Source organism: Lepidochelys kempii, chromosome 6 (genome assembly GCF_965140285.1).
Source record: "Lepidochelys kempii isolate rLepKem1 chromosome 6, rLepKem1.hap1, whole genome shotgun sequence".
Lineage (NCBI taxonomy): Eukaryota > Metazoa > Chordata > Testudines > Cheloniidae > Lepidochelys > Lepidochelys kempii.
The window spans coordinates 10,251,688-10,275,995 of NC_136385.1; the positions used below are offsets into that span (position 1 = coordinate 10,251,688).

General features: G+C 57.6%; 1 protein-coding gene across 4 annotated transcripts in view; it reads right to left on the bottom strand.

Annotated features, from left to right (window-relative positions):
* The window catches only part of SRCAP (Snf2 related CREBBP activator protein), a 31,245-nt gene extending 6,937 nt beyond the window's left edge, over positions 1–24,308 (bottom strand). Inside the window, exons 1-30 of one of the 4 annotated variants that reach the window (XM_073350372.2) lie at positions 21,731–23,307; positions 20,895–20,968; positions 19,451–19,683; positions 17,651–17,890; positions 17,147–17,332; positions 15,047–15,187; positions 14,384–14,618; positions 13,802–14,046; positions 12,356–12,446; positions 12,124–12,213; positions 11,271–11,426; positions 10,935–11,188; positions 10,682–10,859; positions 10,225–10,361; positions 8,335–8,504; positions 8,046–8,238; positions 7,370–7,506; positions 6,698–6,884; positions 6,242–6,411; positions 5,617–5,948; positions 5,045–5,335; positions 4,787–4,951; positions 3,686–3,910; positions 3,146–3,448; positions 2,817–3,064; positions 2,142–2,485; positions 1,648–1,850; positions 1,289–1,458; positions 854–1,050; positions 599–713 (exon numbers count right to left, since the gene is read on the bottom strand). In XM_073350372.2, coding sequence (XP_073206473.2) covers positions 599–713; positions 854–1,050; positions 1,289–1,458; positions 1,648–1,850; positions 2,142–2,485; positions 2,817–3,064; positions 3,146–3,448; positions 3,686–3,910; positions 4,787–4,951; positions 5,045–5,335; positions 5,617–5,948; positions 6,242–6,411; positions 6,698–6,884; positions 7,370–7,506; positions 8,046–8,238; positions 8,335–8,504; positions 10,225–10,361; positions 10,682–10,859; positions 10,935–11,188; positions 11,271–11,426; positions 12,124–12,213; positions 12,356–12,446; positions 13,802–14,046; positions 14,384–14,618; positions 15,047–15,187; positions 17,147–17,332; positions 17,651–17,890; positions 19,451–19,683; positions 20,895–20,968; positions 21,731–21,792 — 5,772 coding nt within the window. In that variant the 5' untranslated portion in view covers positions 21,793–23,307. Of the gene's footprint in view, positions 1–598; positions 714–853; positions 1,051–1,288; positions 1,459–1,647; positions 1,851–2,141; positions 2,486–2,816; positions 3,065–3,145; positions 3,449–3,685; positions 3,911–4,786; positions 4,952–5,044; positions 5,336–5,616; positions 5,949–6,241; positions 6,412–6,697; positions 6,885–7,369; positions 7,507–8,045; positions 8,239–8,334; positions 8,505–10,224; positions 10,362–10,681; positions 10,860–10,934; positions 11,189–11,270; positions 11,427–12,123; positions 12,214–12,355; positions 12,447–13,780; positions 14,047–14,383; positions 14,619–15,046; positions 15,188–17,146; positions 17,333–17,650; positions 17,891–19,450; positions 19,684–20,894; positions 20,969–21,730; positions 23,308–23,339; positions 23,383–24,011 lie in introns of those variants that run through there. The other 3 variants (XM_073350369.2, XM_078853452.1, XM_073350373.2) reach the window with 3 other exon arrangements.

Here is a 24,308-nt window from a genome sequence, read left to right on the forward strand (position 1 = left end):
CAAATGAAATTAACAGGCAGCAGGTTTAAAACAAACAAAAGGAAGTATTTCTTCACACAACGCACAGTCAACCTGTGGAACTCCTTGCCAGAGGATATTGTGAAGGCCAAGACTATAACAGGGTTCAAAAAAGAACTAGGTAAGTTCATGGAGGACAGGTCCATCAATGGCTATTAGCCAAGATGGACAGGGATGGTGTCCCTAGCCTGTGTTTGCGAGAAGCTGGGAATGGGCGACAGGGGATGGATCACTTGATGATTACCTGTTCTGTTCATTCCCTCTTGGGAACCTGGCATTGGCCACGGTCGGAAGATGGGATACTGGGCAAGCCTTTAGTCTGACCTAGTATGGCCATTCTTATGTTCTGTTCTGGAAGGGAAGTGGAGTCTCTTGGGTTAGAGCAGGGGGTGCTGGGAGTCAGGACTCCTGGGTTCTCTCCCCAGCTCTGGGATGGGAGTTGGGTCTGGTAGGTTGGGGGTGCTGGGAATCACTAATCCTGGGTCCCAGTAGGGAGTTTCAGCTTTCAGCCCATGACTTAGCTGGTCAGCAAGGGATGCAATGCAGCAGGGAGTGTGACTGCTGCAGCAGGGCCAGGTACCTGTTTGAAGTAAGCTGTGGTGAAGTTCCCGCCCTCAATGGCCATGTCTCCCAGCATCCTCTTCTGATTGGCCTTCTTCAGGATGTTCTCCTCCACTGTCCGTTCACTGATCAGCCTGCAGGGGGAAGCAGAGAGGCAACTTACCCTCTGGGGCAGGGTCAGGCACACAGACTGGGAGGGGAGGGGACATGCACTGCACAGGCTCCCTCTGCTGGACAGGAGGAGTCAGAGCAGGTGACATGGCGCATGGCTGACCTGTAGATGTGAACATCACGGGTCTGGCCGATGCGGTGGCAGCGGTCCTGGGCCTGGGCGTCCATGGTGGGGTTCCAGTCGCTGTCGTAGAACACCACAGTGTCAGCACCCGTCAGGTTCACCCCCACGCCTCCGCTGCGTGTTGACAGGATGAAGCAGAAGATGCGCTTGTCAGCGTTGAAACGCTCCATCAGCGCCTGTCAAGGGGGAAGCCACAGTGAGGGGTAGCAGACAGGATATGGGGCTGGTGGGCTCTAGAGTTTACAGCTGCGGGGCTGGGAATCAGGACTCCTGGGGTCTGTCCCCAGCTCTGGGAGAGGAGTGAGGTGGATGCATAGCAGAGGAGGCCTGCGGGCTCAGAGGAGTCCCTAGCCTGGCTGCTGAGGGAACCCCCACGACACGTGGGTGCAAGAACAAGGCGGCAGCCGGCGATACCTGTCTCTGCTCCACGCGGGTGCTGCCGTCCAGGCGCAGGTAGATGTGCCCATGGTAGTTGAGGAACTGCTCCAGCACGTCCAGCATGCGGGTCATCTGGGTGAAGATGAGGACCCGGTGCGCTCCGGCCTTCAGCTGTCGCAGCAACAGGTCTAGGGTCTGGAGCTTCCCTGCAGGAAGGATCAGGGATGGTGACCAGGCGAGCCAGGCAGGAGTAAGGACCACTAAGAGCCTGGCTTCTCCCTCAGCCCCTGCCTGAGCAGAGCGTCTCTGCCCAGCCTCCCTGCTTCCCACCCCTCCCCTGGATCGGCCAGGGGCCCAGCTAGCCATGACCCCCACTGCCCGGCCCACCCACGTACCGCAGTCGTACTGGATGAGGCGCAGGTCGGGGAACTGGGTGCGCATGTTGCAGACGATGCGATGCAGGCCGCTGGCCCGGGGCGAGATCTCCCGCCGCAGCGTCTCCTTGAAGATGGCCTGGTGGAGCAGGAGTGACGGGGGCGGGTGAGAGGTGTGAATGGTGATGGCAGGCGCCTCCACGGGAGGCATAGCAAAGATGAACCTGCAGATACAACGGGCATGGCTGAGGGTGCGAACAGCCAGGGCACAACAGCAGGCCAGGGGGACGGAGGACGCGCCTCCACGGTTGTCAGCTCTGGGAGGGGAGTGGGTTACAGTCGGGTGGAGAAGGGGCCTGGGAGTCAGGGCTGCTGGGTTCCAGCCCCAGGCCTGGAATGGGGCAGGTTGGGCCTGGGAGCCAGGACTCCTAAGTTCGAACCCCAGCTTCCCAAGGCAGCTGCATAGATCCCCGTTCCTCACTGAGGGGCCCAGCCACACCGCCGGGAGGCGTTACCTCTCAATGATGTCTGCCAACTGCTCAACCCTCTGCTGGGGGGTCAGGATGGCCTGGGCAACGGCTGTGGCCCGCTGCCAATACATCTCTAGGTGCTGGGGGTCCCGATGCACCTGCGCCACGTAGCAGTGGCTGTAGCTGGCCCCCCTCCAGCCATCCAGCTCTGGTGCCACTTCCTGCCCCTCCTCCTCCTGCTCCCGAGGGGGGCTGGGTGGGAAGAGGGTGCAGAGGCGCAGCACCTCGGTGCCATAGATGGGGGCCAGGTTGCAGTGCTGCTCGTTGAGGCGGAAAAGCCGGTCAAGGCGCTCCTCCTTCTGCTTCTTCCGCTTCTCTTCAAGTGATTCCTGCCACCGGGACCACACAGATGGACAGACGTCAGTGTTGGCGATGGGACGCCCCCCCCCGAGCTGCCTTACATCTGAGATCCCAGCCCCACCCCCCAAGATCCTCTCCCCTCCATCCGGGCCAGTCCGGGCTAGCATAGCTCCCAACTCTTCCGAGATCCTCTCCCCAGCCCAGCTGGTCCAGATCCTTCTTCTCCCCCTCTCCTGGTCCAGTCCTATCCCTGCCCCACTGCACTGAGATCCTCCTCCCCATGGACTATCCCAGCCCCTCCCTGCCCTATCTGCCCCCTCTTCTTTCCCCCAAGCCCAGTCCCCCCGCACATTCACTCACCAGATAGAAGGGTGACCGGGGTGGGGGAGGGGGCTGCCGCCTGTGCCGTGGGGCCCGTGGCGACGGGGGAGGCGGGGTGGGCGTGGTGGAGCGTAGCATTAGTGTCTCGGGTTCCTCCTTGGGCACTGGGCTGGGTGCGGCTGCGGGCCGCGGAGCCAGTGCGGGGCAGACAGCAGCAGCGATGGTGGTGGCAGGGGGGATGGGGAGAGGGGCCGCCGTGGCAGGAGAAGGTGGAGCCGGTGCTGGAGCTGCAGAGAAAGGCCAAGCGGGGTTAGTGAGAGTCCTAGGGCACAACGCCCCATCTAGGAAGGCAAAGATGACCCGCTTACCCGACTGCTCCATGCTGGGCACTTGTGTCTGCACCACTCGGATCATGGGTCGCACCAGGGCCTGCAGTGGGGTGGGTGCCCGCACCGGAACCAGTGGCTGAGTGGGCAACCGCACGGGCGGCATGGGTGCCACGGGGAGCTGGGCTCGCTGTGCCATCAGGGCAGCCGGCAGGCTCGGCAGGGTGGTGGCTGTGGCCGGGCGTGGAGGCTGCTGTAGGGCTGGGGCAGGTACCAGGCCGTCCCGCGGGGCCTGCCGCACTACAATCTTCACCACACCAGAGCTGTTCACCATGGAGGAGGGCACTGGGGAGGAGGAAAGCAGGGTTAGAGCCTGGCAGACATCTTCCCCCTCACAGCACGCAGCTTGACCCCCACACGAACCACGGGACCCCACTCCCTTCCCAGAGCTGGGACAAAACCTAATTCCCAGCCCCTTCTGCCCTAACCCACTAGCTCCGCCCCGCTCCCAGAACTGGGGATAGAACCCAGGAGTCCGGCCTGCCGCTCGCCCTGATCTGCCCCCTGGCCACTGACACTCACCTTGTGTGGCAGCTATGGGGACGCTGATGGCTGCTGAAGTGGTGGCTGCCGTGGTGGCAGAGGCTGGGGCGGGCAGGATGGTGGTGGGCTGGGGGCCTGACATGGCCTGCACCCCGCCCTGCGCCTGTCCGCCCTGCTGGGTCATGGCCTGGATGAGAGCCACCTGGGCGGGCTGGCTGATGATGTGGTGCTGCCCCCCGGCAGAGACCAGGTGAACTACATTCCCTACAGGGGAGAAAGCATGAACAGCTGGGCTTCCCCACCAGAGCACGCCCACCCCATCCCCGTCCCCTGTGCGCCCCCCTGCAGCGACCCGGCCGGGCTGGCACTGGGGCCTTACAGCAGAGTCAGGCTTGGAGTTTTGCTCTCTCCCTCGGGTCAACAGGCGCCTCATGGGCAGAGACGGCTGGAGCTTAGAGGGATCCCACCCTGGCCGTCTGCCCCGCCATGCCCCAACACTCCCTTATGGTGCCCCTCCGCTGCCTGCCCACCACTGGCCCTCGGTTCCCACTCCCCACCCCACCGGCATCCCTCTGTGCACCGCTGCCCACCCCACCTCACCAGCGCCGCTCTGCTCGCCCCAGGGCTCCCCACCCCACTGGTGCCTGTTGGTTCCCTGCTCTTCCCCACCGTGCCCCTTGGCTGTTCTCCAGGACCCCACTCCCCCAGATCCGTTCTTACTCCACCCACTGGGACCCCCTGGCTCTTCCATCTCCTCCCCCAAGTGCTGCAGTCTCTCATGCCCCCTCCCTCCACCCTGCCTCGTCCGGTCTAAGTACGAGTGTTCAGCAGCCCCCAGCAGAGCTCTGGCTGAGTGGAGGGGAAGAGGAGAGAAAGCAGGTAAGCCAGCCAAGCAGCCAGGGCACAGGGGGCTGAGGGAGAGACAGTGAGAACAGCAATGGTGGAAGCAGGGGAGCGAGGATTTGGGGCAGGGAGAGGGCTCTTAGTGGGAGGATCACACAGTGTGCAGGGACTGATGAGATGCAGCCACCTCTGGGGTAGGGCGTGGGGGCTGGTTACACAGAGATCCCTCACCAGGATGGAAGAAGGAGAGGGGAAGCAGAGGTGCCTGGGGCCACTTGAAGGGAGGGGTTTACCTACTTTGCAGCTGTCGGGGCTGGGCCATGGTGACCTGCCGCACCTGGGTGCCCGTCAGGGTCAGCTTGTTCCCTTGGATCTGGAAGGTGAGGGGCTTGCTGCCTGGGGCGCTCTGCAGGGGCCGGTTGGCCAGCGAGGCCAGCTGTGCGATACTCACCACCTCGCCCGCTGCGGAGAGGGGACGGGGTCAGTTCCCAGGAGGGGAGGGGGCAGACACCTGCTGCCTTCCCCCCCACTCCCTGCAGTGCCCCTTGTACTCACAGGGCAGCCGGGCCTGCATGTCCGGGGAGAGCAGCAGCCTCTGCTGCACAGCGCTGGTGGCCGGGAAGTTGTAGCCAGGCAGGGTGCTAGTGGTGGAATGGACTGTCACTGGCTTCATCATGCTCCCCACGGCGCCCGGGTTCAGTGGGTTGGTGGCTAGCCGCACGGCGGGGGCTGGCACCGGGCTGGGCTTGAGGGTGGAGGCAGCAGCAGCAGCGGCAGGGGCCGGCAGCACAGGGGGCTGGGGGGCATTCGGGACCAGCTGGGCCGCAGGCATCAGTGTAGGCAGGACTGTGAGAGGAAACAGGGGCTGGTTAGAGGGGAGGAGTCAGCCAGCCTAGCCACGCCCCCATGGAAGGGAGAGGGGGATACCAGCCCAGCTCCTCCACCCTGGGAAAGATGGGGCAGGGTCCAAGGAGCTGTTACCTGGCCTGGCCCTGCCCTCCAAAAAGGAGAGGGGAGGGAAATCCAGGCCACCCCCCCCCAGTAGGGCAGAGGAAAGGGCCCTGCTGCAGGGGATCCCAGTGGGGACCCAGCCCCGCCCCACCCCTCCCATTGGGCAGGGCCCTTACCCTGCGGGGCGGACACCGGGGCCTGGAGCACGGCGGCAGCGGCGTTGTTCTGGCTCAGCGTAGGCACTAGCGTTGGGCCCTGCGGCCTGGCAGCAGGAGGCACCGGCACTGGGGATGGTGGGAGGGGCAGGGGCAGCGAGATGGGTACGGCCATAGGGTGAGGGAGCAGGGGAGGCTGAACGGGCCCCGGGAGAACTGGGCCCATGGGGTGCATGGGGGCCAGGGCCTCTGGCAACACAGGAGCCATAGGTCTCTGCAAGGGGGCCACAGGGCGAGGGCTGTTCACCAGCACCACAGTCCGGTTCTCTGGCTTTGGCACTGGCTGCAGCATCCTGCAGGGAGGGGGAACAGATGGGGTTAAAGTGCGGGGGCAAGGGAACTCGCCACTCCCTGCCGACCCCCCGACAAATCCAGGACTCCCCTCCAACCCCCTGCTCTGCGCTATGGCAGCCCCCTCCCCCAAAACCCCTGGCATTGGCTATGGAAGCCTCCTCCACTGCCCCCAAGATTCCTCTGTCCTGGGCAATGGTAGCCCCTCCCCCCACTGAGATCCCCATCCCCCCCAGCCCATGGCCATGGCAGCCCCCTTCCCTCCCGCTGAGATCCCCATGGGGGGCTGCGGTACCTGTTCACTTTCATCTTGACAGGCTTGGGCCTGGGCGGGGGGTCCGGGGACTCGGCGATCTCCTCGATCAGCTTCCTTGTCACCTTCCACTTAGGCAGGAAGGTGTCGGCCTCGTAGCGGGACACGCGCCCCTCCAGGTTGATGAGGTCGAAAATGCCCATGTCCACATGCTGCAAAGGGGCCAGGCCCAGTTAGGAGAGGACCAGCCCTCCCATGGCTCCTAGTACTTCCCCCCGGAGCAACACCAACACAAGGGCAGGCAGGAAGGTGAAAGGGCCTGTGTCCCATTCCTGCCTCCCCCTGAGCAAGCCAGGGCTCCCTAGAGAAAGGCCCCATCTCTACCCCGCCCCCATCCCTGAGCCAGCCAAGCCCCTGTCCTGGGGCTGGACTGGAACTGAAGTCCCCTAGAGCCCTGTGTCCCACCCCCCACCCCCCTTGAAGGGCTGGGGCACCTGCCTTAAAGGGGTCCCGGTTGAGGGCGCACAGGACGAGGGAGGCGGTGCTGAAGCAGATGCCCTGGGTGATGAAGGGCGAGTGGATGGGCCGGGGGTCGAAGAGGTTGGGGTGGTTGCAGACCTTCCGCAGCTGCATCAGGATGTTGATGACGCTCATGAAATGCCCTGTGGCCAGAGTCTCCTTGGTGCTGAGAGGCAAGCAAGAGCAGAGTCAGCTCGAGCTCCTTGCTGCCACCACATGCTGCATTTCTGGACTGGCGGGTGGGTAAGAACCACCCAGCAATGCCACCCTGGGATCGACCACCCAGCGCTGAGATGCGGCCGCTTCTGGGGTGCAGCACAGCAGCGGCCGGGTAACCACACCGTGCCACTGCACAGGGACCCCTCAGGCAATACTGAAATGCAGCTACCTCTGGGGCAGGGAGCAGTGACTGATTAACACAGCAGTGCAACAGAGCAGCGAAGGTGGATTCTGTACCCAACTGACACTATGGGCAGGAGTTAGAGAGGCAGAACGCAATGACCCGAGTTGGGATCTGGCACCAGTCTTTCCCAGAGCTGGGGACAGAACCCAGGAGTGCTGGCTCCCAGTCCCCACTGCTCTAACCCATTAGACACCCCACGCCCCCAAGAGCCAGGATAAACCCAAGCGTCCTGTGCCCTCTGCACTCACGTGGCCTGGGCCATGAAGTCATCATAGAGATAGCGTTGGCGCTTGGACAGCCGGCACTTGATGACGTGCTCATATTTCTTTGGCATTTGCTTCTCCACATCCACCTTAACCCTTCGCAGGAGGAAGGGCCGCAGCACCTGCCAGGGGTGGGGCAGAGCCATCAGTCTGAAAGCCAGCCCTGCCCCCAACCGTCACAGCTGTCCTGATCACCAGCGGGAATGCCCAGCCCAGCCTAACAGGGAAAGTCTGCCCTCACACCCTGGCCAACACTGGGCAGCCCCCCCACCCTGGGGGTCATGGGGCTTGCAGAACTCTGACCCCTCCCAGAGGCACCACTTATGAGGATCCTGCTTGGGGACGATGCCCGGCCCCCACCGATTGCCCCAACTGTACTATTTAAACCAGGAGGAAGCACAGAAAGTTGTCTGGGCAACCTACTGACTTCCTGACTGGTTCCCAATTCTGGCCCCCTGGCCTGGCCTCTGACCACTAGGCCTGTCACCCCTGCTCCGAGCACTAGATCAAACTGCCTAGGTCCCGGTCCTGACCCATCCCCTCTCCCAACCCCAATCCCTCGCAGACCCCACCCCAGGCCTGATTCCTAGCAGCCCTTGCTCCCCACCCCCAGCAGCTCCTTCTCCCCTTCCACTGCAGCCACAGCAGTTCCCACCCGCACCTTGTGCAGCCGCTTGACCAGGCTCTCGTTGTACTCCTGGCTACCCTCGATCATGCCTGTCAGTGGATTGGAGAACCACTCCTTGAACTCGCGGTGCGACTGGAAGACATGGGGCATCAGGAAGTGCATGAGGGACCAGAGCTCCATCAGGCTGTTCTGCAGGGGGGTGCCTGTCAGCAGCAGCCGCCTCTGACTGGAGGAGACACGGGGAAAGGAAAGGCAAAGCAATGAGCGTGCTGGGCCACGCGAGGCCAGGGCCCTCCCCACCTCAGGGGGGTACCTCACCCACCTGTTGAAGTTGAGCAGCGACTGCCAGCGCTGGGATTTGAAGTTCTTGATGTTCTGGGCCTCATCCAGAATCAGGTACTTCCAGTTCTTGCGCCGGAATGCCTGGTGGTCCTGCAGCACCAGCTTGTAAGAGGTGATGCAGATGTGGAAGGCATTGGGCTTGGTCCAGCCCTACAGAGGGGAGCTGGGTTACATTGGGAGGGGCTGCGAGCAGCCAGAGAAGATGGACCACCCAGATCCCCTTCCCATCTCCAAACCAGGTGGTTCTACAGCCCAGGACCAGACTGGAGCTGGTGCCCTCAAAGGGGAAAGGCCCCGGGTCCATTCCCCGCCCCCATGAGCCAGCCAGTATCCTGTGCAACCCTACAGAAGCCTGCCTGCTCATAAAGCAGGAGTGTGCTAATGATACAGACCTAGGAGACACTGTCAATGCAGAAGATTGGACTATTATACAGGAAAATCTGACCTTGAAGACCACAGTGACAGAAATGGGATGAAATTCAGCAGGACAAAGTACAAGGTCCTGCATCTCGAGTCTAATAATAAGAATTTCTGTTACAAGCTCATCAGCTGGAAGCAAGAGAGGAGAGAGACATGGCTGTGGGGGTCTATCACAGGATGACTATGAGGCACCAACGTGACGCAGCAGTGACAAAGGTGAATGTGATCTTAGGATGCCTCAGGAGAGGCATTTCCAGTAGAGACAGGGAGAAGTATTAATGCCATTGTCCAAGGTACTGGGAATACTGTACAGAGTTCTGGGCCCCCTGGTTCCAGAAAAGTGAATTCCATCAGGAACAGGTGCAGAGAACAGCTATGAGGATGACCAGGCAAACAGAGGGCTGATCCTACCAGAGGAGACTGGAAGAGCGTGGCTTATTTAGTCTAGTCAAACAAAGACTGAGGGGGATCTGACTGAGTTCTATAAATACACCAGGGAGTGGGGGGTGGGGGCGTGTGTAAATACCAGGGAGGGAGAAGAGCTATTGAAGCTAAAGGACAAAGTTGGCACAAGAACAAATGGATATAAATTGGCCATGAACAAATTCAGGCTGGAAATGAGAAGGCAGCTTCTAACTATCAGTAGGGTGAGGTTCTGGAACAGACCCCCAGTAGGAGTTCTAGGAGCAAAAATCTCCATTAGTTTTAAGAGAAAGCTGGAAAAACGTATGCGTGCGATTGTATGACGGGGTTGCTTGTGCTGGCAGGGGGCAGATTTATTTCTTATGTTCCTAAAGCTCATGCTTCAGGGCTTTAGCCAGGTCCAGGAAGGGATTTCCTCCATATATTCTGTTTTTCTGAGGCTTTTATCATCTCCTTCCTCTGAAGCATCAGGGATGGCCACCCTGGAAATGGGACATTGGGAGGGCGGGCCAGGGCACTTGGGTGGCACCGAGCAGTCTCTCTCTCAAGTGCTTGGCTGGCTGGTTCTTGCTCACAAGGGCTGAGTCTCACTGATCGCTGTATATGGGGTTGGGAAGGAATCTGTCCCCCAGGTCAGACTGGCAGGAACCCTGGGTTGGAGGAGACGACTTCCCCTTCCACTGCAGTGTGTGGGCGCAGGTCCCCATCTGGGGATCTTGCATCTAATTATTTCCCTGCTGGTGTCGATGCACCGGTCCCGCCTACTCTGCCTGTGGCACACAACAGGCTAGTCAATACATTGGCCACATTTCGCTGGCTGGATTAGTGTGCGGGTGCTGGGTGGTGTTGATGGCCTGTGCTCTATATGGAAGTCAGACTAGATCTAGTGGTCCCTTCTGGCTTATACTCTATGACTCTCGTCCCCAATGCCCGGGAGAGCAGACAATCCTCAGCCACCATAAGGAGGCAGTCCTGTATCCCAGTTGGGGGATGCATTTGGGGTAACAGAGGAGCCCCAGTTCCTCACCTGCCGCTTGAGCTTGCGCTCCTTCTGTGCCCCATAGTAGGTGAGGATCTTGAAACTGGGGCACCAGCGCTTGATCTCCATCTCCCAGTTCAGCATCACGCTGGTGGGCACGATGATCAGGTGGGGACCCCAGCTACCTGTGGGACCAACACAGAGCAGGGCTGCTTTCGAGCTGCGGACTCAGGGATCTTGGCGCGCCAAGGTGGGCAAAGCCTGAGCAGCAGCATGGCAATCTCTTCCACATACCCTCCTCACCAATGAGCCTCCCCGAGCCCCCGAGGAAGGGAGCTCCATCTCCATAGTCTGTCAGCCCTGGGCTTCTCTGCAGATGCCACCAATGGGGCAGGTGGCTATTGCAATCCAGGCATCTGGGCCCATCTAGCCTGTCCCCACCTGGGGCAGGATTGTCCCCGTCAGAGATGGAGCCGCCCCATGCAGCCCCATCCCACCCCCTCACCCTTCTCGCAGGCCAAATGAGCCAGCAGGGAGATGGTCTGGATGGTCTTGCCCAGCCCCATCTCGTCCGCCAGGATCCCGTTGAGCTTCTTTTCGTACATGGTGACCAGCCAGTCCAGGCCGATGTGCTGATACTCCCGCAGGGTCCCCCGCAGCAGGTAAGGGATGGGCGTCTTCACCTGCACAAAAGGGGGAGTGAGTTAGTCTGGCTGCCTTCCCTCCTCCAACCCCCTCCCCACTGCGGTCCCGCTTACCTGGGTAGTAGCCAGAGTGTAGCCCTTGGGCTGCAGGCTCTCGGCAGTGGCTGCGATGTCTGTGATCTCCTTCTTGGGCCCCAGGGTGGGGGCTGCGTCGTTACGCCCCTCTCCCCGATCCTCGTCCCTTTTCAACAGGTACTCCACGCCAAAGTCTTCCTCCCGGCTCACCGCCGTCACTTCCTCAGCAGGGGTATCCTCCTCCTCCTCCTGGCTCTCCTCCTCTTCCTCACTCTCCTCCTCTGCGGTGGAGTCTGGGGCAAGATCCAGCTAGCATCAGCCCTGCCTTAAGACACCCACCCACTCCTCGGACCGCGCTGCCTCATCCCTCTATACCTGACTGGCTGCTGCTGTCCTCGTCCTCTGACTCCTCCTCGTACTCCGAGGTGCTGGGCTCCGAGGCATCCGAGGAGCTATCCGACTCATCCATCTCAAAGTCTGAGGCGTAGGCGCCGGCATATCTCTGCAGCAGCTCCTCCATGGGCAGCTCCCCTGCCAGACAGCGACAGGGTCAGGGGCGCATGGGAACACGCAGAGGGTGGGATGGGGCAGGGGTCATGTTGTGTTCCACCCCCCTCTGTGACTAGATGTCTCTCCAAATCTGTAACTCAGCCAGCACAGGAAGGACCTGGCTGAGGGTTGCAATGGAGAGGTTTCTCTGAGCACCAGCTACCAAATCCCAGCCTATGGGGCCAGGCAGGGACCTGTTTAAGTGCTCCCTGAACATTGATCACATGACTTGGGGGACAGTTTTGCCAGGAGCCCTGGGGATGGTGGGACAGAGAAACTGACCCTGTGTCCCTGAGAGAGATCCAGGCCACGCTGAACATCAGTGCTACATGGCTGGAATCAGTCCAGTCCCACAAGGCCTTATTCTTCAGGGCTTAGCAACAAGGCAGCACGGAGGAGAAGGTGCAGAAACTGGTTTCAGAATGAGGCTCCACCAACAAATCTGCCAAGGACGGATCAGGGGCTTCCCAAGCTGTTGGATTTGGCCCCGCTGCTGGGGTTAATACCCTGTCTTGAGAAGATCTTTACACCCTGAGGGCTCCATCCCCTCGCAAGCTTGGGTGTGGTCAGAGGATTAAAATCTCTCTGACCCATGCCGTTAAAGCATAGGGGAGAATCCTGGAGCTACGAGGACAGTTAGGCCTGTCCCAGACATACTCTCCTCCCACCCCCTCCATACCTTCCTGGGCCAAGTCATCCAGTTCCTTCCTGTGATCCATGTCCCCTTCCAGCTTCTCTTCAGCATCAATCGTCTCCTCTTCATCCTCAGCTGAGGAGAAAATGGGCTGTGTTACCATGTGGATGGGAGAAAGCCCTGTTAATCTGTTACCCCCATCAGCCACCAGTGGCAGTCAGGTCCCTCCCATCCACCCAGAGCCTAGCTGCTCCAGCAGGTCCCTTGCCATGCTCACCTTCCTCCTCGTTGGCCGTGAACTCCTCATCCTCCTTGTCAGGCTTCCACGGCCTTTTGTTCCTCTGCATGACGGACTTTGCTTTCTCCTGCTGGAGGCATGAAGTAGAGGGCTGGGAGAAGAGGCTGGGGCCAGGCCCTCCTACCTCAAAAGGAGAGCCCTGGCCCCCCCAGGCACTCCTACCGTGGCCTAGCTGGGGGACACAGATCATGCAGCTTAAGGCAGTGGTTTTCAAACTGTGGATTGCGACCCAGTACTGGCTTATGGAATGTAAGGCACTGGGTCGCGGCAGCTCTGGTCAGCACCGCCGACTGGGCCGTTAAAAGCCCCGTTGGCAGTGCTGCCCATCTAAGGCAGGCTAGTCCCTACCTGTTCTGACACCGTGCCCCAGAAGCGGCCAGCAGCAGGTCCGGCTCGGGGGTGCGGGGGAAGCCATAGGGCTCTGAACTCTGCCCCTAGCTCCGGCTCCACACTCCCATTGGCCAGGAATCAGCCAATGGGAGCGGTGGGGGGAGGAGGAGGGGGGCAGTGCCTGCAGGCAAGAGCTGTGTGGAGCCACTTGCGTACCTCCTCCTAGGAGTCGGACCTAGTGTTGGCTGCTTCTGGGGCGCAGCGCGGTTCCAGGACAGGCAGGAAGCCTGCCTTAGCACTCCTGCTGCGCTGCTGACCAGGAGTCGCCCGAGGTAAGCCCATGCCCCAACTCCCTGCCCCAGGCCTGAGCCCGCCCTCCCCCCCAGCCCAGAGCCCCCTCCCACACCCCAAACCCCTCATTCCTGGCTCCACCCCAGAGCCTGCACCCCCAACCCAGAGCCCTGACCCCCTCCTGCACCCCAACCCCCTGCTCCAGACCAGAGCCCCCTCCCACACCCAAACCCCTCATCCCCAGCCCCACCCCAGAGCCCTCACCCTCCCACACCCCAACAACCTGCCTCAGCCCTGAGCCCATGCAAACCTGGAGCCCCCTCCCACACCCCAAACCCCTCATCCCCAGCCCCACCCCAGAGCCCTCACCCTCCCACACCCCAACAACCTGCCTCAGCCCTGACCCCCACAAACCCGGAGCCCCCTCCCACACCCCAAACCCCTCATCCCCAGCCTAGAGCCCTCCTCCCCCCACATCCCAATCCCCTGCCCTAGCCCAGAGCTCCCTCCCACACCCCAAACTGCTCATCCCCATCTCCATTGGGTCGCGGTCATCAACAATTTTCTTCAACTGGGTCGCCTGAAAAAGATTTGAAAACCACTGGCTTAAGGGATCCGAGTGCAGCTGGATCTCCAGGTCAGTAGACTGAGAAGGGAGGTGCTTGCTCCGAGCAAAGCGTTGCTTCAGTCAGGGGTGTCCCGTCTAGCGCCCTGAGACTGTCGCTGATCACCAATCCCCTTAGCCTCCCTAGCAGGTCTGACCCACCCCTCAGTCATCTTTACCATCTTGGATTGTTTCTCTACCTCCTCCTCACTCTCCCGCGCAGTCTCCTCCTCCTCGTTGTTGGAGATGGAGGGGGCAGCGCTGCAGGAATTCTCCAGGATCTGGGCGGGCAGGGACTGCAGCAGTTCCTCCAGGGGCAGCTCACTCTCCTGTTTCAGCAGCTCTATCTCACGCCGGTGCGTCTCCGAGTCATTCCCTTCCTGCTGCTCCTCCACCTCAATCGTCTCCTCGTCGTCTGACTCCTCATGGGGCTGGAAGTCCCCATCTGCAGGAGGAGGAAGCAGGGTGTGAACCATACACCTGGGGCACTGACAGGGCAAGTGGGGAACCCTGGGACTAAGGAACCCTGGGAGTGAGATCTGGGGCCTTTCCTCTGTAGGGGGCGCCAGCTGATCTGGCCTTGGAGGGGGAAGGGACTGGAGGGCTCAAGGAATGGGACATGGAATCTTTCTTCTTTAAAGGGTGCCAGCTTCAATCCAGCCCCATGGCAGGAGAGACTGGCCAACTCAGGGGAAACGGACACAAGACCTTTAACCTCTAGGGGAGGACTGGCTGGCTCAAGGTGAGCAGGGAATGGGACGTGGGGTGTTTGGGTTCCCTACCTTCTTCGTCGGTGAGGTGTGGAGGTGGTGGGGGACTGGATGTGGTGGAGCCGGCGTGGGAGGAGCTGATGTGGGAGGAGGAGCCAGTCTTGCTGGCTATGGGGAAGGTCTCGTTGAGGCTCTGAGTCAGCAGATCTGAGTACTTCTCTGTCTGGCCCACGATGAAGTCCAGCTGCAGGTCCAGGGCCTTCTTCCTCTTCTCCTCCAGGCGAGACTGCTGCTTGAACTGCACCACCTGCCAGTGGAGGGCCAGGGGGGTGGGCAGGGACATCCAAGTGAAAGAGAAGGATAAGCGGGAGGTCTCAAAAAGCAGCATATTGTTAGCCTGTCATCCTCGCTTCTGAAGAACCTTCCTGCTGAGGGGCAAAAGGAAATCTCCCCCCTGACTGTATTCTACTGCTCGATACAAGACGCTGTGTTAGTGAAACCCACCCTGGAGTAGAAGAGAGGCAGGGACCTCGGGCTAGAGAGTCATGATACCCAAGCTGAAATGACAGAGAGCAGGGGATGCTGGGACAGAGAAGCCCAACAGCCTGAGCTAGAGCAGCGAAGAGGCACGGATACCAGGCTAGAGGCCTGTATGTTGTGTGACAACTCTTATATGAGAAAGGCCAGGCCCAAAGCCAGCCTGAGCACTCCTCCAGAGCTGCACGCCCTACCCACCTTCTCCACGTTGCTCCAGAACTGCTTGACCTCTTTGGCGATGGAGGAGGCGATGCGCCTCAGCTTGGCCTGCTCCTCACGCTTGGCTCGCTCCTCCTTCTGCTTCTGCTCCTCATGGTGCCGAATCACCATCCGCACCACCTGGGGGAGGGGAGGAGGAGGATGAGATGCATGCATGGCTGGGGGGAAGAAGGGGGCTATACCAACCCAGGGCAGACTGTATTGGGGGTGGGGGAGATCTCTCTAGCTGGAGCAACAGCCCAGGGACATGCTGCCAACCAACAGCTGGGTCACCAGCCACAGTTTGAGAAGGGTGAGGGAGGTTTCCGTTCAGCACCTAGGACAGACAGAGCAAGCCTAGATGGAACACAGGAACATGGACAGACAGATGTCGCCTGGATGGATTTCAGAGCCCTTGGAAATACCACCTGTTAAGCCCTAAGGTGTGCTCTCAGGGCAGAACCCTTAGTAAATCCCCTGCAAAATGTGCCCAGCAGTCACAGAAAGCTGCTGAGGGCAGGACTTGAATTCATAGAACACAGGAGCCATCCAGCTACCCTGATACGAAGTGACCTGCAAACTCTCTGCCTTGCAACAGAGATCCTGTCCTGCTACACATGTACCTTTCCACCACCTTCTTTGGCATGGCATGGTGAACAAAAATCTAAGTGTTTTTTAAAATCAGATTTCAACATTTAAATTAGCTACAGGTTTATATTTTAAAATAAACCTATTTAAGTTAAATTTGAAATGACAACCCATGTTAAGACCTCAATTTACTATAATCTATTGAGTCTACAAAATAATTACAATTAAATACAAAAATTAGCAGTTCATATTTGTTCCCAAGTTTTAAAGAAAGACTAAGCACTGAACTGGTGGAAGTCACAGGCAAAGCACCTGGAACCAGAGTTTGTCGTAGTGGTAAACCAGCTTTTGACATAAGTAGCCTCTTCTGCACCTGCAGAATAATTTGCTTCATTTCAGTTTATCCAACTAATTCAGTTCAATGAACAGGTAATTCAGTTACAAAATGAGCTGGGTGTTGAAAAAGCAGAAAAGCTTGTTTTCTTCTTCCAATTCTATGAATAAAAACTAGGCGTGTGAGGGCATGATCTACTAGTTCTAAAATTCTGAAGGACATGGTGATCAAAACCACAGTTCAATGCACTAAGTACTTCTTTTGTTTAATAAATCAGTTTTCAACGTAAAACATATTTTGATAAACTGTCCGATAAACTTTTCTTATTTATCTAGCACGTTTAAGATAGTTTTATTTAACTATTTAAAAAACATTCAAAAATGCTGTTTTTGTGCATTTTAGTTGAATCTCCACCCAAATTGAGTTTGGCACAAATTACATGTAAAAAACAAATCATCTAGTAAATAAGAAATGCATCATTCATTGTTTTCTAAACTAACAAAAATGTAAAAATTAAGAATCAGAGTAAATGTAAGTTAAACTATATACTTGCTTAAATGAAGGTGTAAGTAGCGTATCCTGCTGGTTAACTAAAAGAAGCACCAAATTTAGTGTAAAGGTTATATTTAGTTGTAAATCAATATATTGTAATAGTTACCAACCAATGAGAATCAACCTTTCTTTAGGAAAGTAACTAAAAAGTATAAATGCAAAACGAGAGTAAAATAAATGATTTAAATCAAGGCTACCTTCTTGCATTTAAATCGTGATTAAAATTAGTCATTTAAATAGCTTCAATTTAAATCAATCCACCCTGCATTGTGGCTTGACCTGTGCTAGAATTCCCAAATTTGACCCTCAATGACTCTTGTGCTATCGATTTCCCAGAGGGTCAGTGGGTATGAAATGCTGGCTGAGATCAATCCTGAATGGGGGGAGGATCACAGCAATAGGTTTCAGCCCCAGATGCGTGTAAGAGAGAGTTAGAAGACCCAGAACTTTTTCATGTCATGTGATACTTTCACAGGTCTATCTCAGATGCCCCCAAGTTTGGATCATTTACCCTGCCCTACAGCTCCTTGAGGCACAGCAATTTCCAAGACAATCCAAACCCACCTTTGGGTTTTAGGGGACTTAATAAACGAGTCAGAGCTGTTTCAGGGAGGGGCAGAACTCACCTTCCTGGCCACACCCCTCTTCCAGCGTCGCTCCTGGGCAAAGTCTGCCGAAAGCCACTGCATCTCCTCACAGAGGTAATCCCAGTGCACCTTGGGGCGAACTGGCTCCGGCACCTTGGAGAGCCTCTTCAGGGACCAGAAGCCCTCCTTCTTCATCTCCGCGATGCGGTTCTCAATCTCTGCCTCCTGGAACATAGCACCAAGTCAGCAGGGATCCCAGCCCCCACCCATCACGGGAGATTGGAAGGCAGGGCCGAGACCCATCTGACCCTAAACAAAAGGAGATGACCCACAGTGACACAGGGGTAAGGGACCTAGAGGGGCTCAGAGTCACATTACCCCTCCTCCCCAGCCAGGGCATTATCTCCCCCCCTTGACCTGACGGTCTCCTTGAGAGCATCTGGGTCACATCCCCTACTTCCTCCCACCCCCCACCCTGGCATGGCCCTGGGAGCATGGAGGGCTCCAGCCCAGGGGACCCTTCAGACACAGTCAACTCCTCACGTGCTTGGCCTGCTCAGCGATCTCAGCATGCGTCTTGTCCCACATGCTGGCCGGGTCCGAGGCATAAACTCCTGGGGACGCCAGAGCTTTGCTTTGCAGCCTGGGCACATCAAAGCCCAGGTGACTGTCCAGGGAGGAATCGTGAGTGAGGTGTGGCGGCGAGACGCTGCCACTGGAGGCAGGTGACCCCGAAGAGGCCGGTGACACAGGATTGCTCCCCGTCATTTTGTCTGGTGCAATCTGGGGGCGAAAGAGGATGAGATGACTGGGACAGCCACTGCCACAGCTACATATGGAACCAGTGAACTCAGCAGCCCTTTCAGCCTAAGGACGGTAAAAGTGCTTTTCCCCTTGTGTATGAACAAGAAAGCCTTGCCTGGTGCCGGGATGAAGCAGTCTCTGGAGTGGGGAGGGGGGCTGTTTATACAGGGATCCCTCACCCAGGTGCAGCCAGCTCTTGGCTGAGGCATGGCCTCTAATTATCAGCTGCATATAACAGTTTTGGATGGGAAGTGACAGAGAATCCCATATCCACCTGAAACTGCAGACGGAATTAAGGAAGCAGAATGGAATTACATTTAAGATTTGGACAAGACAGTAAGATTAATACTCCAGGTCTTGAAAAAAGGGGCCAGGACAGCATTAATAGAAACGCGGGTTGACTTATTTTAAGTCTCTTAATGCAGCAGTACTCAGATCTCAGTGGTTCAGGAACCAAATTAGTGATCAATATTACCCAAAAGAGCCGCAGTAGTGTGAATGCATTGTTTCGTTCACTACAGTAATATATAGATATATATATAAAAAAATAATGAATTCTCACAGCAAAACGAGTGAGCGAGTATTATTATTTTATCAACTACAACTGATTAATAGTATAGTAACAACATCCTGATTGGTTAATAACTTAGACGGGTTAATAATTTAATCACACGATGTTTTAATATCATGTGTTGCAAAGAGCCGCAGGAGACACTTTAAAGAGCTACATGCGGCTCCTAAGCCTCAGTCCGAGTATCACTGTCTTAATGAAAGACCCACATCAGCAAAGGCCAGGTCTACACTGCAGGGTTCGGGCAACACAGGCTGCCTTGTGTTGACCTAGCTGTGGAAGTGTCTTCACTTAAATTTGGCTCCTGCTGATGCAAGTGCCTCTCTACACTGATTTAGTGACCACCTCCCCGAGTGGCGCAGAGTCACAGTTTATACAATTAGATCGACGCAATGTCAGTGTTGTTCACGCTGACTCTTACTGGTTTTCAGGAGCTGTCCCACACTGACAATACCATCAATACGAGTGCTCCTGGTGAGAACAGGCACCGACAACGCAAGGAGCCAAGTGTGCACACACACAAGCGATATAACAACTGCAGTGGCTGTACGCTGACATAAGTTAGGTCGACATCATTTTGTAGAGTAGACATAGCAGTAGCGACTGCCAGCACGGCATTGGGGCCAGCACTGACTGCAAGGGAAGAGCACCCCCTACTGAGCTTCCACCCTGCTCCATACAGCACAGCGCCCACTGACTTTAAAGTGAGAGCGCTCCCTACCCTGAAACACAGCTCCCCCAAGTGCTGGGGTCAGCACCGACTGAGGGGAGGGAGCCCGCTAGTGAGCCCCCACACTGCTCCTTGCAGCACAGCTTCCCCAAGTACCACACTGGGGTCAGCACTGACTGCGAGAGGAGAGCGCCCCTTTCTGAACCCCCAGCAGCATTCGCGTTTCTCCAGCTCTCCCACGCAGGCAGCAATGCAGTGTGTTCCTGGTCAGCTCCAAGGCCAGGCTGGGAGCCCCTACCTCACTGCGCAGTGCATGGTGCTGTTGGGGAGGATGGCTCTGCATTTTACTGCTCCCTTGCTCTTCGCCTCGCGCCCCGATAGCTTTGCTCGTGGCCGAAGTGCTGTCGTCCTGCTCCAGTGCATGCTGGGAACCGGCCTCATTCTGGTCAAGCAACCGCTGGGACGAACTGTCCAGCTCCTGGGTCCCCTGGCAGCCCAGCCTGCGCTCGGGGCTGCCTGTCTCTGAATCACCTGGCAAGAGATGGGGAAGTAGCCATCAACTGTGTATTCACGCTGCCAGCTGAAGGGACTCCTCTGCTACCGAAAGCTGCCCATACTCAGAAGGCAACACCCATCTCCTCTGGGGAGACTCACCTTGCAGAAACAGAACTAGATGAGAGTATGTCTAGTGGTTACAGCAAGGGCTGGGAGTCAGGACTCCTGGGTTCTAGCCCTGGCTCTGTGAGAGGAGTGGGGTCTAGTGGGTTAGAGCAGGATGGAACAGAGCTAGGATTCCTTGGCTCTCTGCTGTGCTGTAGACGTTCATCTTCAATGAAAAAAAATGTTTATAATGGGGAAAAACTCCCTCCCTGACTACACTGCCTTTTGCTGCCAGTTCTACCTGTCAATCAACTACCAAGAACTGGGAGCTAAGCTCAGGACACACGACACTTTAATTTCAATTGTTGTTCATATTTTAACAGCTGCTGAAGTTGGGATAAGCATGAACTTGGCCTGACCTAAGTTAATCTGCACTGATTTACATTACACCAATCGACATGTGCTGTGGCAACTCTATAATACAGACACAGTCTACTGCCTTAAGTTGAAAGAGTTGATCGGGAAGTTTCCAAGTTCAGCATCGCTAGTATAAGTCCACTTTTAATGCGTCCAGGACTGAGGCTTGCAGCTGAAATCAATTTATTTAGCAAGAATGCTCATATACGATCTTATTTATATTATTATCACAGTAGCATCTAGATGCATGAGTCACAAACCAGGACCCCACTGCACTAAGTGCCATACGACAACAGAACAAGAAGACAGGCCCATGGTGTTCAAGATGTTTTTGTTTCACGCTAGGAGGAAACCTTAAGTCAACAACAATATTTTTAAATAGTTGGAAACGCAACACCTTCTTTGTCAGGATTCCCCCAAGAATGACCGCTTCCCAGTTTGACACAGGGAATCCATAACCAACCTCTGCCCATCTGATCCCTCAGCCCTTTTCATCAGTGATCTGTATTTTTCCATCACTTTTGAATTTGGGATCTCAAAAGGGTTTCTTACAGGGGGAATGATTCACTTGCCTGCTGCTGAAATGCACCTGTCTATGGGGTGAAATGTGACACAGCTCTGGAGAACATCCAAAGCTTCCTGCTTCAAAGGCAATGCTACACTGCTGGCTTCCCCCAAGAGGGGGGAAAAGCCCTGAGCCACCAGAGAGCATATCCCAGCCATACCTGTGTGAGCTGAGAACTCCTCCTCCTCGTCAGACTCCACTTCCACGGTTTCTCTTTCCCGGGGAAGACCGCTCCTGCAGCAAGATGGGACAGGATGGGGGCATGGCTCCAGACTTCCCTCTCCCTTCACACTTTTCTAATCCCAGCCCTTTCCTTGGAAGGGTACTCCACAGGGATACAGACCCGATCCCCCCCCCAATTCCTCCCACTTTTCCCTGTGCCCTCGGTCCAACATGGCTCGCACAGAACAGTCCTTGGGTCTAGCTAAACCTGTCTCTCTGGGCCTGAAATGCAGTTGGCAGACTATGGACCTAGCTGCAGGACATAATGGAGAATTTTCTCTGAGCACCAGCTACCAAATCCCTGCCTATGGGGAAAGGCAGAGACCTGTTGAGGGTGCTGGGGAGAGGCAGGGACGCGGACACCCTGTCTGTCCTAGTGCGGAGCCTGGGAGACGGCTGGCCGCCAACAGCAATGCCTAGATGTCGTCAAGGCAGGTATAACCCATCTCCACTTAGCTTGCTAGCTTGGCTTGTCTGCAAGGAAGTTAGGAGCCCAGACCCTTGCATTCTCTCCTCTAATCCTGGCCACTTCCCTGTCTGCCACCTTGCTCCATTCTGTTACTGTATCCTATCCCTTATCCCATATTAGCCCTTCTCAGCCCTTCACCACTTTCTAATCTCCCACCCTCTGATCTGCTGATGCCCTGGTGTCCCTATTACATCCAATCTTGGCCCACCCTGTGACCCCTTCCTGACCCATCCCTTGTCACTCAATCCCATTGTCATTACCTGCTAAATCCTGCCCCCCCACCCCACTGACTTCATCATGCTCACCACATTACTGCATCCCCACACTGCAACCTGTGTGTCCTCCCCATCACTACCCTGACCCCCATAAGCCCCAATCCTATTACACCTTCCTGCTTCCTGATCCCATGTGCCTAGCTGTTCCTTGTTACCTATGCCCTGTCCCATCCCTGCCAATCCCACAGCCCCACTTCCCCACCCAATCAGGCCAGTTACCCTGTGTCCCCCCACCACCAGTTCAGTCATCCCCTGATCCTAATGTGCCCACCCCGGCCTCCGGTGTCCTGTTTTTGCTAACTCAGTTGCCTCCTGACCCCACTTTGTGATGTCGTGCCCTGGAACCCCCGATCACGTCCCGACAATCCAGGGAGCCCATGCCCAACCACCTCCAACCCTGTCACCCCCTGACCCCGTACTGCCAACCTCCTTGCCCTGTATCCCTCCATTGCCAACCCCCACCCCACCGATTCTGTCACCCCACGTCGCTCGCCTGCCAACCCATGACCCTGTCCTGCCAGCGCCTGCACACCATGCCTTGGCACCACCAACTCTGCCAAGGCCTGACCCTGTCCCACTAACTCCCTCACGCTGCGCCCTTCCAATGCCAAACCTGCCATCCCGAGCCCCACTGCCTCCATCACTCCCAATACACGACCCTGTCCCTCCAGCCCCATCCCCCCATATCCTGCCATCCCTGCCACCCCAGGTCCCCATCTCACTGCCTCTTCCAACACCAGCACCTCTGCACTTTGTCCCGACAACTCAGCCACTCTGTTTCCCACCACCTTCAACCCACTAAGTCCCCGGTCCCAGCCTGTGAACCATGTCACCCCTTTTCCCACCATCCCAGACGCTTCTACCACCTCCTTACCCAGTCCCACTTTTGCCTCCAGTGCCCTTGATTCCTGAACCCATCCTGCCAAGCCTGTCACATCAGGGTTTTGTCCCACTATCCCAGGTCCTGCCACTGTTACACCCTGGTCCTGTCCTGCCAACCCTATCATATTCCTGTAATCTGTGTCCTTCAAGCCTGATACCCTGGGTACTGTCACTAAGTCCACTAACCAATCACCCCGTCCTGTCACTGCATACCCCTCTACCTCCAACCCCAGTACCTTCTGACCCCATCTAGCCAACCCCAGTACTCTTGATCTCTGTATCATTAAACCTGCCAAACCCATCATCCTATACCCCCCCAATCCCATTACCTCACAACTCTGTCTTGCCAAGCCTGACACCCCAATGTCCACCATCTCCCTCTTCCCAAGACCCCGTGCTGCCGACTCCCTTTTGTCAACCACCTCTGTCCTGCCTGGAGACTGTCCTGCCTCTGCTGTCACTACCAATCTTGGCACACTGTCCCCCAGCAACCCCTGACCCAAACTGACAAACTCCCATTCCCCCTGATCCAGCCCTGGTGCCCCTGGCCCCACAAACTCCATGACTGCCTGTTGTGCCAACACCGATGTCCCCTGCCCCACTAAACTCATGGCTGCCTGCTGGGCCAACTCCTGATCCTGTCCCATCAACCCTGATGCTCCCTGCCCCACTGACCCCGCAACCACCTGTTACACAAGCTCTGATGCCCCCCGACCCCGCTCAGACACCCTCAGATCTGCAGCCCACTGAGACATACCCACTAGCTGTGCTGCTCCTGACTCCATAGCCACTGACCCACTTCAACCCAACCCCACTTGCCCTTTGACTTCTAACCCCTGCCCTCCCTCAGCCCCTATCCCTATTCCCCCTTGATCTCATCAGCCCCAGCCCAGCCCTCTCTTGCCCCTTTATCCCCAGTGCCTAACTAGGCAATCGCTTAGCCCAGAGTTGTGAGTTCAATCTTTGAGGGGGCCATTTAAGGATCTGGGGCGAAAATTGGGGATTGGCCCTGCTCTGAGCAGGGGGCTGGACTAGGGGACCTCCCAAGGTCCCTTCCCACCCTGAGATTCAAGGATTCTATGAACCCACCACGCTTTGACCCCCACCCCTAACCCACCACGCCTTGCCCTCTGACCCTTTAACCTCTGATCCCTACAGCCCACGCCAACACCCTTTGACCCTTGACCCCTGCACACCCCAACCCATCACCCTTTTGCCCTTTGACCCCATCCCCGTTGCCCCGGACGCCCCAGAGCGAGGCTCCCCCCGCCAGGGAAGGCGGCGGTTAGTGCCGCGCGGGGAGGGGGAGCGTTGGCGGCGCACGCGCCCCCTCCTCCCTCGCGCCCCCTCCCTCCCCAAGCGCGTCTCGCGCCCCTATGGGTAGGGGCGGGGGGGGGAGCGCGGAGCCCCGGCCGGGCCGCCATCTTACCTGGGTGGGAGGGGGGAGGAGGGAGGGAGGCGCCTCCTGCTCCGCCTCCTCCTGCCGCCGCCTCAGCCCCAGCGCTGCCGCCGGGCAAGATCCGCCGCCATCCGCAGCCCCCCGGCCGTAGCCACCCCGCCCCTCCCCGCGCTCGGGCCCCGCCGGCCCCGATCAGCCCCGCGCTGGCCCCTCCCACCCGAATGCCGACCCCGAACCAGGCCCCGCCGAGCCGAGCCGAGCCGCCGCGGCAAAATGGCGGACGCCACCACCTCCACCACCAGGGCCGCCCCCCCCCGCGCCCGCTTC